The sequence below is a fragment of the Cetorhinus maximus genome, chromosome 12 (assembly GCF_964194155.1).
Source record: "Cetorhinus maximus chromosome 12, sCetMax3.hap1.1, whole genome shotgun sequence".
NCBI lineage: Eukaryota > Metazoa > Chordata > Chondrichthyes > Lamniformes > Cetorhinidae > Cetorhinus > Cetorhinus maximus.
In genome coordinates, this window is record NC_135890.1 from 38,249,163 (window position 1) to 38,262,448 (window position 13,286).

Consider the following 13,286-nt stretch of genomic DNA (forward strand, 5'->3'; position numbering starts at 1 on the left):
GGAAGGCTCTGTTCCCAGTGGTTGATGGGCCCATAACTCAGGTACATAGATTTAGGGTAAGAGAGAGCAGATTAAAGGGATTGCAAGGAGAAATATTTTCACCAAGAGGTTGGTGGAAATCTGGAACTCACTGCCTGAAAAGGTGGCAGAAGCAAAACTCTCATAACATTTGAAAAATACTTGCATTAGTATCTGAAGTGCCACAACCTACAAGATTCCTGACCAGAAGCTGGAAAGTAGGATGAGGATGGATGGCTCCTTATCGGCCAGCATGGACACATTGGGCCAAATGGCTCCAATAAATTTCAATTATTGCAAGATTCTCATTCGAACACAGCAAATTCTGAAAATGCTGCCCAAAACCAAAACAAGTTTCCAACCCAGTTTCAATACTTTTTAATTCTGATGAAGATTAGCCATATAAATTAAATCATTCTTATATACATATATATATATATATATACACATAGATTGAAAAAAAAATCAAAATTTACATTTTAGTTCTCTCACCCCCCCCCCACAATTAATAAAACTGTCTTAGATATTTGTAAGCACCCAACAGTGGCAATTAACTTGCAATCAGTTACTTGTTCAGAAGTAACTACCCGGTTTCCATAGACATAGTTGCTAAATAACTAGAGCACACTTTAATTAAGTTAATGATACTCAATTGCTTGACTACAGCTGTCAAACACTTTTTTAAAGAAACATAAGATTTGTCTCACTGATAACTGATGAACTCTGACTAAATGATTTCAGGACATAAGTAATGGTTATTCTCAAATCTATTTCCTTTTCAGACTATCAATGCAGTGATATCTGGCCATAGGTTGCTTTCAGTTAACAACAGCCACCACATTATAGCCTTTTTTTTAAAACAACATTTCCTACTGCTTTGTTTTAATTCCAGTTATTTTTCCTTGCCTTGGTTGAATGGATAAAGCATGCATTCTGTCTCTCTGTAACAATCGCACAACAGGGTTCTGGCATGTTACCTACCTTTAAAGTATCTTGTTACCTCACTATAGTTGAGGCTTACCTAAATCAGTGTTTGGACCTGCCAGCAGCTGCCTGAATTTTTCTAGACGAAACATTTCTCTTTCAGTCATCAAAGGAGCATCTGAGGTATCTTGGTCTGCAATTCTTGCTGCCAATGGAATTGTTGATCTAGAAGGAACAGATTGCTGCCTCTGAAGAGGAGTCTTCTCAAAATCATCAAAACCTGTAAATTACACAAGCAGAATTTTTGAAATATTACCTTCCAGATAAATTCACACCACAAAATATAAAATTCACTTAACCAAAATTTCCGAGCTCCATTGCACTCTGCATAGAAATGGAAAACTCAAACATGTACATTCACAATCCAATGTGAAAAATGCTATTGCAGACCATTCTCCATCAGCATCGAATAATGGCACTAAAGATAAACAAATCCCCAGGCCATGATGGTTTCCACCCCAGGGTTTTCAAGCAAGACGGTGAGGATCCTGCAGATGCTTTACCCATAATCCTTCAGAGAACTCCCTTTAGATTGGAAAATTGCAAATACAACTCCATTTAAGGAAGTTGAGAAAGAGAAAATATAGAATCAAAGGCCTCTTAGTCCAATTCAGCTATAGAGAAATTACTGGATTTTATAACTAAGAATAGGAGTGGCTGAGCACAAAGAAATTTGAGCTGATTAGAAAAAGCCAACATGGATTTATAAAGGGCTGGCCTTACTGCCCAGCCCTAACTGCCCTCGAGAAGTTCATGGTGAGCTACAGGAAACTGTAGGCCAGTTAGCCTAACATCTGTCAGAGGGAAAATGCTAGAATCTATTATTAAGGAGGTAGTAGCAGGACTTTTAGAAAATAATAATACAATCCGGCAGAGTCAACATGGCTTTGTGAAAGGGAAATGGTGTTTGACTAATTTATTAGGGTTCTTTGAGGAACTAACAAGCAAGGATAAAGAGGAACCTGTACACGAGGTGCACTTGGATTTCCAAAAGGCACTCAATAAAGTGCGTCAAAAGTTACTTCACAAAATAAAAGCTCATGGTGTAGGCGCTAACATGTTAGCACGAATAAAGGACTGGAAGCAGAGAGCAGGGATAAATGGGTCATTTTCAGGTTGCCAAGCTATAGCTAATGGGATTCTACAGGGATCAGTGCTGGGGTCTCAACTATTTATGATCTATTTTAATGACTTGGATGAAGGGACCAACTATGTGGCAGCTAAATTTGCTGATGACACTGAAATAGGTAGGAAAGCAAGTCGTCAAGAAAACATAAAGAGCCTACAAAGTTGTATAATTAGGGTAAATGAGTGGGCATAAATTTGGCAACCGGAGTATAATGTGGGAAAATGTAAACTTGTCCGCTTTGGCAGGAAGAGGAGAAAAGCAGCATATCATTTAAATCAAGAGACTGCAGGAACTCTACAATGCAGGAGGGTCTGGGTGCCCTGGTATCACCAAAAAAAATTACCATGCAGGTACAGCAAGTGGTTAGGAAGGCAAACGGAATGCTGGCATTTATTGAAAGGAGAATCATGTATAAAAGTAGGGGGTTTTGTGACTGTTGTGCAGGGCCTTAGTAAAACCACATTTGAAATACTGTGTACAGCTTTGGTCTACTTACTTCAGGAAGGGCATAATTGCATTAGCAGTTCATAGAAGGTTTACTTGAATGATTCTTGGGATGAAGGGGTTACCTTACGAGGAAAGGTTGAGCAGGTTGGGCCCATACCCATTAAAGCTTTGAAGAATGAGAGTTGATCTTGTTGAAACACATAAGATGCTGAGGGACTTGACACAGTGGATGCTGGAAGAATATTTCCCCTCGTGGGGAGGGTCTAGAACTCGGGGACACAGTTTAAAAATTAGGGTTCTCTCATTTAAGATGGAGGTGATGAGAATGCTTTTCTCTCAGAGGGTCATGAGTCTGTGCAACTCTTCCCCAGAGAGCAATGGTCATTGAACACATTCAATGCTAAGTTAGACAGATTTGTGATTGTCAAAGTAATCAAGAGTTATGGGGGACAGGCAGGGAAGTGGAGTTGAGGCCACAGTCAGAACAACCAACATCTTATTGAATGGTGCTACAGGCTTGAGGGAGCAAATGGCTTCTGGTTCTAGTATCCCTGGCCTGTAGGCCAGGTGGTGTAGGGTACACTCAGTGCTACTGAGGAGGGAATTCCAAGATTTTGACCCAACAACAATGAAGGAACAAAGATATATTTCCAAGTCAGGGTGGTATGTGACTTAGAGGGATATGTGCAGGTAGTGGTGTTCCCATGCATCTGCTGCTTTTGTTCTTTGAGGTGATAGAGGTCATGGGTTTTTAAAAGGTACAGTCGAAGAAACCTTGGTGGGTTGCTGTAGCACATCTTGCAGATGGAACACAAGACAGCCACAGTTCACCAGTGGTTGAGAGAATGAATGTTTAAGGTGGCAGCTGAGATGTCAATCAAGTGAGCTGCTTTGTCCTGGATGGTATCAAGCTTTAAGCGTTGTTGAAGTTGTTCTCACCCAGGCAAGTGGAGAGTATTCCATCACACTCCTGATTTGTGCCTTGTGGATGGTGTAAAGGCTTTGAAGGAATCAGGAGACGAGTTATTCTGCTCAGAGTATCCAGCCTCTAAACTGTTCTTACAGCCACAGTATTTATGTTCCTGATCAAGTTAGGTTTCTGGTCAATGATAGCCCCCAGGATATTGATGGTCCGTGATTAGCAACAGTAATGCTGTTGAATGTTAAGATTGTCGGGTGCAGGGTGGCACTCAGAATTTCTCTCATTGGAAATCATCATTAGCTGACAGTAGCAGGGCACAAACGTTACTTGTCGGGTATCAACCTAAGCCTCATTGTGGTCCAGGTAATTGCTGCATCCAGTTATGGCACACTTCATTATCTGAGGATAATGATATCTGAGGAAGTTGTTTTTATTCATTCATTGGACATGGGTGTTGCTGGCTAGGCCAGCATTTAATGCCCATTCCTAATTGCCGTCAAGAAGGTGGTGGTGAGCTGCCTCCTTGAGCCACTGTAGTTCATGTGGTGTAGGCACGTCCACAGTTCTGTCAGGGAGGGAATTCCAGGATTTTGACCCAGTGACAGTAAAGAGACAGCAATATATTTCCAAGTCAGGATGGTGAGTGGCTTGGAGAACAACCTCCATCTGGTGGTGTTCCCATATGACTGCTGCCCTTGTCCTTCTCGATGGTAGCGGTCATAGGTTTGGAAGATGCTGTCTAAGAAGCCTTGGTGAGTTCCTGCAGTGCATCTTGTAGATGGTACAAACTGCTGCTAATGTGCACCGGTGGTGGAGGGAGTGAACGGTTGTGGATGTGGTGCCAATTAAGCAGGCTGCTTTGTCCTGGACGGTGTCAAGCTTCTTGAGTATTCTTGGAGCTACACTCATCCAGGCAAATGGGGAGTATTCCATCACAATCCTGACTTGCGCCTCGTAGATGGTCGAAAGGCTTAGGGGATTCAGGTGGTGAGTTACTTGCCGCAGGATTCCAAGCCTCTTACCTGCTCTTGTGGCCACACTTTTATTGGCTAGTCCAATTCAGTTTCTGGTCAATGGTAGCCCCCAGAGTGTTGATAGTGGGGAAGTCAGCAATGGCAATACCATTGAATGTCAAGGGGCGATGGTTAGATTCACTCTTGTTGGAGATGGTCATTGCCTGGCACTTGTGTGGCACAAATGTAACTTGCCACTTGTCAGCCCAAGCCTGGATATTGTCCAGGTCTTGCTGCATTTGGACATGGACTGCTTCACTATCTGAGGGGTCATGAATGGTGAACATTGTGCAATCATCAGCAAGCATAACCACTTCAGACCTTATGATGGAAGGAAGGTCATTGATGAAGCAGCTTAAGGTGGTTGGGCCAAGGACACAACAGTGAGGAACACCTGCAGTGATGTCTGGCAGCTGAGCTGATTGGCCTCTGGCAATCACAGCCATCTTCCTTTGTGCAAGGTATGACTCCAACCAGTGGAGAGTTTCCCGATTACAAGTGACTCCAGTTTTGCTCGGGTACCTTGATGCCACACTCGGTCAAATGCTGCCTTGATGTCAAGGGCAGTCAATCTCACCTCATCTCTGCAAATCCAGCTCTTTTGTCCATATTTGAACCAAGGCTGTAACGAGGTCAGGAGCTGAGTGACCCTGGCGGAACCCAAAATGAGCATGAGTGAGCAGGTTATTGCTAAGCAAGTGCTGCTTAATGGCACTGCTAATGATCCCTTCCATCACTTTCCTGATGATCAAGGGCAGACTGATGAGCCAGTAACTAGCCGGGTTGTATTTGTCCTGCTTTTTGTGGTCAGGACGTGCCTGGACAATTTTGCACATTGCCAGATAGATGCTGGTGTGTTGAAGCTGTACTGGAACAGATTGGCTAGGGGAGCAGCAAATACTGGAGCACAAGTCTTTAATACTATTGCCAGAATATTGTCAGGGCCCATAGCCTTTGCAGTGTCCAGTGCCTTCAGCTATTTCTTGACATCACGTGGAGTGAATCGAATTGGCTGAAGACTGGCATCTCTGAGGTTGGGGGCCTCTGGATGCCGAAATGGATCATCCAATCGGCACTTCTGGCTGAAGATTGTCACAAATGCTTCAGCCTTATCTTTTGCACTGGTGTGCTGGTCTCCCCCATCATTGAGGATGGGGGATTTTGTGCGGCCTCCTCCTCTAGTGAATTGCTGAATTGTCCACCACCATTCACGACTGGATGTGGCAAGGCTGCAAGATATTATCCGTTGGTTGTGGAATTTCTTAGCTCTGTCTGTCACTTGCTACTAATGCTGTTTGGCATGCAAGTAGCCCTGTGTTGTAGCTTCACCAGGTTGACACCTCATTTTTAGGTATGCCTGGTGCTGCTCCTGGCATGCCCTCCTGCACTCTTCATTGAGCCAACATTGATTCCCTGGGTTGGTGGGAATGGTGAGTGGGGAATATGCTGGGCCATGAGGTTACAGATTGTGGTTGAGTACAATTCGGTTACTGTTGATGGCCCACAGCGCCTCATGGCTGCCCAGTCTTGAGTTGCTAGATCTGTTGGAAATCTATTCCATTTAGCACGATAGTCATGCCACACAACACGATAGAGTTGATGGGACTTTGTCTCCACAGGGACTGTGCGGTGGTCACTCCTACCGATATTATCAAGGGCAGATGCATCTGCGGCAGGCAGACTGGTGAGGATGAGGTCAAGTATGTTTCTCTCTCTTGTTGGTTCCCTCACCACCTGCCGCTGACCCAGTCTAGCAGCTAAGTCCTTTCGGGCTCAGCCAGCTCAGTCTGCAGTGGTGCTAAGCCACTCTTGATGATGGACATTCAAGTTCCCCATCCAGAGTACATTCTGCACACTCACCATCCTCAGTGCTTCCGTCAAGTGGTGTTCAACATGGAGGAGGAGTTCATCAGTTGAGGGTTGGGGGCCGGGGGGGGTGGGCAGAGTATGTAGAATCAGCAGAGGCTTCCTTGCCCATGTTTGACCTAATGTTATGAGACTTCATAGGGCCCAGATTTGATGTTGAGGACCCCTAGGGCAACTCCCTCCCAACTTTATACCACTGTGCTGCCACCTCTTCTGACCCTGTCCTGCCGGTGAGAGATAGTGATCGTGGTGTCTGTACAGACATTGTCTGTAAGTTATGTTTCTGTGAGAGTGCCTATGTCAGGCTGTTGCTTGACTATTTTGTGAGACTGTTCTCTCAATTTTGGCACAAGCCGCCAGATATTAGTCAGGGGGACTTTGCAGGGTCGACAGGGCTGAGTTTGCCATTGTCGTTTCTGGTGCCTAGGTTGATGGTGGTCTGCCTGGTTCCATTTCTTTTAGACCTTTTTAGCTGATACAGCTGAGTGGCTTGCTAGGCCATTTCAGAAGGCATTTTGTGGGTCTGAAGTCATATGTTACCAGGCTAGGTATGGACAGATTTCCTTCCTTCGTGAACCAGATGGGCTTCTACGACATTTGACAGGTTTGATGGTCATCATTAGACTTATAATTACAGATTTTTATTGAATTTAAATTCCACCATTTGCTGTGGTGGGATCTGAACCTGGGTCCCCAGAGCATTAACCTGAGTCTCTGGATTACTCGTCCAGTGGTAATACCACTATGCCCCCACCTCCCAAGAGAATTTCTACGGGCTTCTAGAAGGCATTCAATAAAGCTCCGCATAAAAGATGGTTTGCTACAATTTAAGCTCATGCGATTGACAGCTAATCACTGACCTGGTTAGGAGATTGCTGAGGCGGTAGTGCTATAATAGGTATATAATCAAATTGGAAGGGAGTGACTGCTGATAGCCCACTAGGATTTGTGCTGGACTATTCACTCTATTTATTAATGACTTAGCTTGCAAAAATAGAGAGCCACATATCCAGTTTTGCAAATGACACACAGATTGGTGGAATTATACGTGGTCTACATTGGTGCATAAAATTATGAGATTGATAGATTAAATGAATGGGAAAAACTAACAGGTCAATTTCAACGCAGGCAAGCATGAGATCCCCAAAATTCTGAAAAGTTGCAAACAGTGGAGGTCCAAAGAAATTTTGCAGTTCCTGTACGCAATTCACTAAAATACAGTTGTTAGGTACAAAAAATTAAGAGGCTAATGGAATGTTATTCTAACAAGAAGGCTAGAATATAATGAGAAGAGATGGTTTTGCTACAGCAATACAATATCCTGATTAGGTCACACAATAAGTACTACATATAATACCTGTAAGCATATATTCACCAGAAAGCTACAAGGGCTTCAACAGTGAGATTATGAGATTTAACATAAACTAGGTCTGTATTCCCTAGAACATAGGAGGTTAAGAGGTGATTTGATTGACATTCTTAGGATTTTAAGTGGAATTCACAGGACAGAGAAAAACATTCTCTGCTGGTGGAGGAATTGAGGACAAGTGAACATAATCTTAAAATCAGAGACAGGCCGTTAGGAGACATGTTAGGAAACACAACACAAAAGATGATTTGTGGAACTGTCACCCACAAAAAGCAGAGATGCTGAGTCAAGTGATTTTAAAGCAGAGATCAACAAATTTTTTGCGAGCCAAGGATATAAAGGGATATAGAACCAAAGCCTATGGAAAACCTTAGGATACAAACAAGCCATGATTTTGTTGAATGGCAGAAAAGGTTCGAGGGGCTGAATGGTCTACACTGGTTCCAATGATTCACCGAATAGCATAGCACAGATGGGCCTATTTGGTCCATCAAGTCTATGGTGGCTCCAAAGAACAATCCAATTCGTCACGTTATCAAAAGTATATATTGCTTTACCTCTAAAGTATGCTTTTTAATCTATATCCCTGCAATTTTTTACCCCTCCAAGAGTTTATCCAATTCCCATTTCAACAGCAGTAACAGATCTTTACAGAACACTCTTGCTCTACACACAACAGACTGAAATAACGAATACACGGGTGGCAATATATGCATCTCTCTTTACAAAAGACAAACAGAAAAGCACCATGAGGAGGGGAACAAGACAAGCCAACAACCAGTAGGGTCTACATAAAATATCCTGTGGACAGGGTGCCCTTTCCACAGTGACAACAATATAGTTTCTTATATTTATCAGTTCTGAAAAAATGACGTAACTTATTAATGCTGTACATTGACTCACCTCCTCTGCCTAATGTACTGAGACATCCAAAACCTTACTGACTACTTTGATGAGGCCACAGCTCATCCCACATGTCAAAGCTTGTCCTGTTAAATCCATGAGATTGAGATTGGGCTAAGGGGGTGGCGATAGAGAGGGATGGCAGCAGACAGTCCACCAAGCAATCCAAATTACAAACCATGTGGAATGCCCAACCTTCAACAGAGAACACTGCTGAACACCTTTCTTTGTACATGACTGTGTGAACGGAATGCAGCAATTCCAAGCCTCGCAGGTGTCATGAGCACATTCCCAACCAGCATGAAATGCTTCAGATTATGCATCATGAGCCTACTTTTATGACACTCTAATCATTCTGATGAACAAATGAATAAAAAATTGTTTAGTTTAACATTCAAAATAATTCCAAATTCAAAATTAAATCAAGTCAAGCAACATAGATATAAATGAATTTTGTTACAGGGGCCGACGACACACAAGCACATATCTCCAAACATATTTCACGTAACAATTCTTTCAGTCATAGGGGGAAGAAATTTGAACTTGAGCCCCTGAAGACAAAGGACAGTGTGCTAATCGATGGCATTACACAGCATCTTCCAGTTAGGTTTTCTGAAATATTTAGGTGTACTAACAATAGAGGAATAAAAAAGTTCTTGTCAATAAACAAGAAGCAAAAATAGGTGCAAAAAGTACTTAATAGTTGAAAGTACTTTCAAAATCTGTTCTAACAGTAGAAGCAACTGCACAAATCTTAAATAAACTTTAGAAAATGAGCCATGACTATAAAATTAGTTTGTAAAGTTACAAAGGGAAGTAAGACTATCATAATTATTGTAAATGTCTTGGATGACAAAGGCAAATAAGTTAATCACGTAAGCATATAAATAATTAAGACAGGGCCTAAAACTTGAGTCAGACAAATTACTCAAAGATGTTAGAAAATCAAAAGTTAATCAATGCTTTTATATTAATGTTTTTAATGCTCCACAAATTCTTTTAGATCCAAGTAAAATCAAGTCATAATTGGGAATTGAATCCAGGACCTTGTGAACAAGAGTTACAGAGTCAGTGAAATGGACCATATGGTGCTTTAACAATTACTCAGTGTTCTGTGAAATGGCGCAAATCAAATAGATTTTTTACCAGACTTGCAACTAGCTGGACAGCAACACACTCTGCTCCTATCGCCTTTCTGCCAGTAACAGCATTCCAGCCCAAATGTTAACATGCTGTTTAAGGTAGAGTAGATCTGCATTTTTAAAGAAGAATATCTTCAATTCTGCATTTCTCCATAGGTCAAGGGGAACAACAAGTTCAGGAAAAAGACCACCTCCCCTCCCCCAAACTTGCAAAATTTCAATCTGAATGCACAAATCACAGACAAGTGTCAACATAGTTAGATAAAATGATATTTAGTTGTTCAAATTACCTGATCTATCAAGTTCAACTGTCCCAGTCGACTTTACAATGTCCGTTTTATTGTTCACTTGTTCTAAACGGTCCAATTGTTCTGGTGACGTCTCTGTTTGTTTGTCTTGCTGCTTCTGTTCTTGTAGTTTGCTATGAATCTGAAGTACTTTATTTGCTGTTTCCATAACAACATCTGTATTAAGGCTTTGAGCAGCCATCGCCAAGAGTTCATCATCATCATCACCAACATCCCAAGCATCACTTGTAATACTCTCAAACTCCTGGAAAGTCGTAACCTTCTTTGTCCTCATTAATACAGATTGTGGCTTTGAATTTGCTTTGAGTAAGCTGTTGGCCAAAAAAAGAATGATACTGCATCAATGCTTCTCAATATTAAATATGGTTCCAGATACACAATTTTTACAACAGGATGAATGGCATCTGGTTATTCAGTATTATGTTAAGGATTTCTATTTTCCTTTTTTAAACTCATATTTTGAAACCTGGTACCCAAGATCATTACTGGAGAATTATTTGGTGTGCTCTTGGATATTATGTGAAATGCATAATTTTGATCGAAAGTAACAGTCAGAATACCATTTACCATTTAAAACTCCTCTACCACATGACTGTCACCATTAGTTAGCAAGTTTACTTCCAGCAGTACACTATATCAAAGACCAACCGTTAAAATTTCTCAGATCCAAATTACATATAAACTGAATTTTCTGGTACTTCAGATACATTGGGAGCTACTTAAAAATTAAAATGAAGATCGCTGCTCTTTCTGAACATTTTGTTCACCCAGCTTGATTTTCACACAGTAAAACTGAAGGTATTGCACATTGAAACTTAACACAAAATGTACAAACATAAGGTGTCCATTTGCAAAAGATGAAAAAAATAGTATTTTGTACTAACCAATAACTGAAGCGGATCTCAACAAAATGAGTCCAATATTGAATGCATTTCAAAGCCATTTGCTGCAAGTTCAAACTAGTTTTATTCAACTAGAATAGGTCATGAGTGATGCCATCACCAATGACCTGTGTTCTGGGCAGCCAGCCTTCAAAGAGATCAATGCACAGAAAAAGGTTCCAAAGGTCAAAAAAACAAAAAAGCTGAATTTATTTCATCCTAAGATTGGAAAATAACTCGCTCACCCTCTAGGGCAGTAAATATGTAGAACAGGCACTCCAAGAGCAATGAATGCTGGATAAATATTGGTTTTGTTATAGCCTTGCAGGTCATAAATCACATTAAACAGAAACAAAGGTAGTTTAAAACTTGATGGCTCTTGTGCTGTGACCACCATGAAAATATTTTTGTCTAGGTCAACAGACCAGGATTGAAAAATCAAAATGTGGTGGTGGTGGGACAGGGAAACAGAAGAAATTTGGAACAAGTGAGCGTAGTTTTTATTAAAAGAATATAGGTATTCCACAATTTTGTCAATTACCTTTGAATAGTGGGAAGAAATTCTGCAGAATTCTCTCAGAAGAGGAAATGATAAGGTAAAAAGAACCAGAATCTTTGGCCAAATTATATTTTCTTGTTTCATGATTTATGTTAGTCTTATTCTGGAACTGTGGATGGTGTGGAAAATAGGAAAGCTCCAATAAAGCTGGTAAATTATGTTGTGGCTAGTTAGAGTGATATTCACTGAAAATTCATTTTCATGAACAGCAAATTTAGAATATACTCATTCCTTCCAAATGGTCCAATATTTACACTTCCCACAGCCGGCCGACATTTACTACATTCCCACCCAAAAACTGATTTTTTTTTTAATGAGTGCCTTCTGTGTAATTTAACAATTAACTTCAATTCACAACTTTTATTTTTAAAAAAGTAAAAATTTAAGTGACATTTGGATTTCCCCATACTGAACAGACCAATCATGGCCAAAGTTCAGACCATTGTTCCCTCATCCCATTGTTCACAATGACAATCTCCTAGTTCAGAGACACTCATGTCCCCCTTTAGCAATTCATACACTCACTCGTCATCCAAATCCCACAGCTCAGGGACACGATTTCCATCCAATATTTTCTCCTCCGCCCCTTCCCCCAACCCCCCACCAAGTTCAAAGAGCAACTTGGTGCCAAAATTCACTCTCCTTCAAACTCTAAATGAGAACACTTTAAGATTAGCATCAAATGCATGGAAATGTTACATTCCCCAACAATAATACTCTCATCTTAATGAGCTGAAGTCTTCCAGCAGTGGAAATTTAGAAGAAAATACAATAACCTAACAATGATAAACTGTTCTCTATAAACTGAGTATCCAGAAGCACAATTCATGCAGGATGATGTATCAATGCAGTGTTTAAATATTATATTGATATACCTTCATTTATAAAAATCGAGTAATAATCTTCACACCTACTTTGCATGTAACAGAGGATCAAATGGAGGATGCTGAGCTCCATATACATGTTGTATACTGCAAAGAAATGTACAAATCAGTATCAGCACACAATGTGTCACATAAAATCAATCAGCAATTTTGCACTACTCAGGCACATATGACTGCACTGTGTATTTAACTAATATTAAAATAATGTCCAAATTTCTTTTTATAGACTATTTACATGCTCATAAGGCTCTTGAGCCACTTACGAAAAGCTATAACATCACCAGCACCAGGTTAAGATGGCCCAGGGTTTATGAGCATTTTTACATCCTTTTGGTTCTTTGACTCTTTCCTTTCCTCTCCTCTTTCTTACCTCACCACCCCACCTCCCCCGTCACTGTTTAAGCTTACACTCCTTTTTTTTCCCACCTAGTTTGAGTGTATATTCTCGCTCTGCATGGATTACATACTGGCACCAATATTCCCTCTGAACTGCACAGCAAGCCCAACATTTGGTGCATGCCAAATACAAATCGATCCCTTTAAGTTACAGTGTTTATACAGCTGTGCAAAAACATTTAAAAGACCCTCAAATTTAAATGAACATGCTGTGCATAACAACACAAATAAGCGGGAACAGTGACTGGCACCATTCACCAAACGCATGCTCTCTTTCTTATTCTTCCATCAATTTCATGCAGGCATTTTCCCCTCATTCCCATCCAGTGAGATACACTTACATTCGTGTCCTCCTCCCCACCCAACCTGGGCTCTTCAGCAGACAGCAATCTATTTAGACTGAGTAGAAATTATAAAACAATTTTAAGATATGTGGCTTTATTTCCAAAATAACCCTAGATACAA

General features: G+C 41.0%; 1 protein-coding gene across 10 annotated transcripts in view; it reads right to left on the bottom strand.

Moving 5' to 3' along the window:
* Nucleotides 1–13,286, bottom strand: part of tbc1d22a (TBC1 domain family, member 22a) — a 462,670-nt gene that overhangs the window by 431,822 nt on the left and 17,562 nt on the right. For 8 of the 10 annotated variants that reach the window (XM_078553360.1, XM_078553359.1, XM_078553361.1 and 5 more), the window contains exons 2-4: nt 12,456–12,512; nt 10,084–10,412; nt 1,040–1,222 (exon numbers count right to left, since the gene is read on the bottom strand). In XM_078553360.1, coding sequence (XP_078409486.1) covers nt 1,040–1,222; nt 10,084–10,412; nt 12,456–12,512 — 569 coding nt within the window. Of the gene's footprint in view, nt 1–1,039; nt 1,223–10,083; nt 10,413–12,416; nt 12,513–13,286 lie in introns of all 10 variants that reach the window. The other 2 variants (XM_078553362.1, XM_078553363.1) reach the window with 1 other exon arrangement.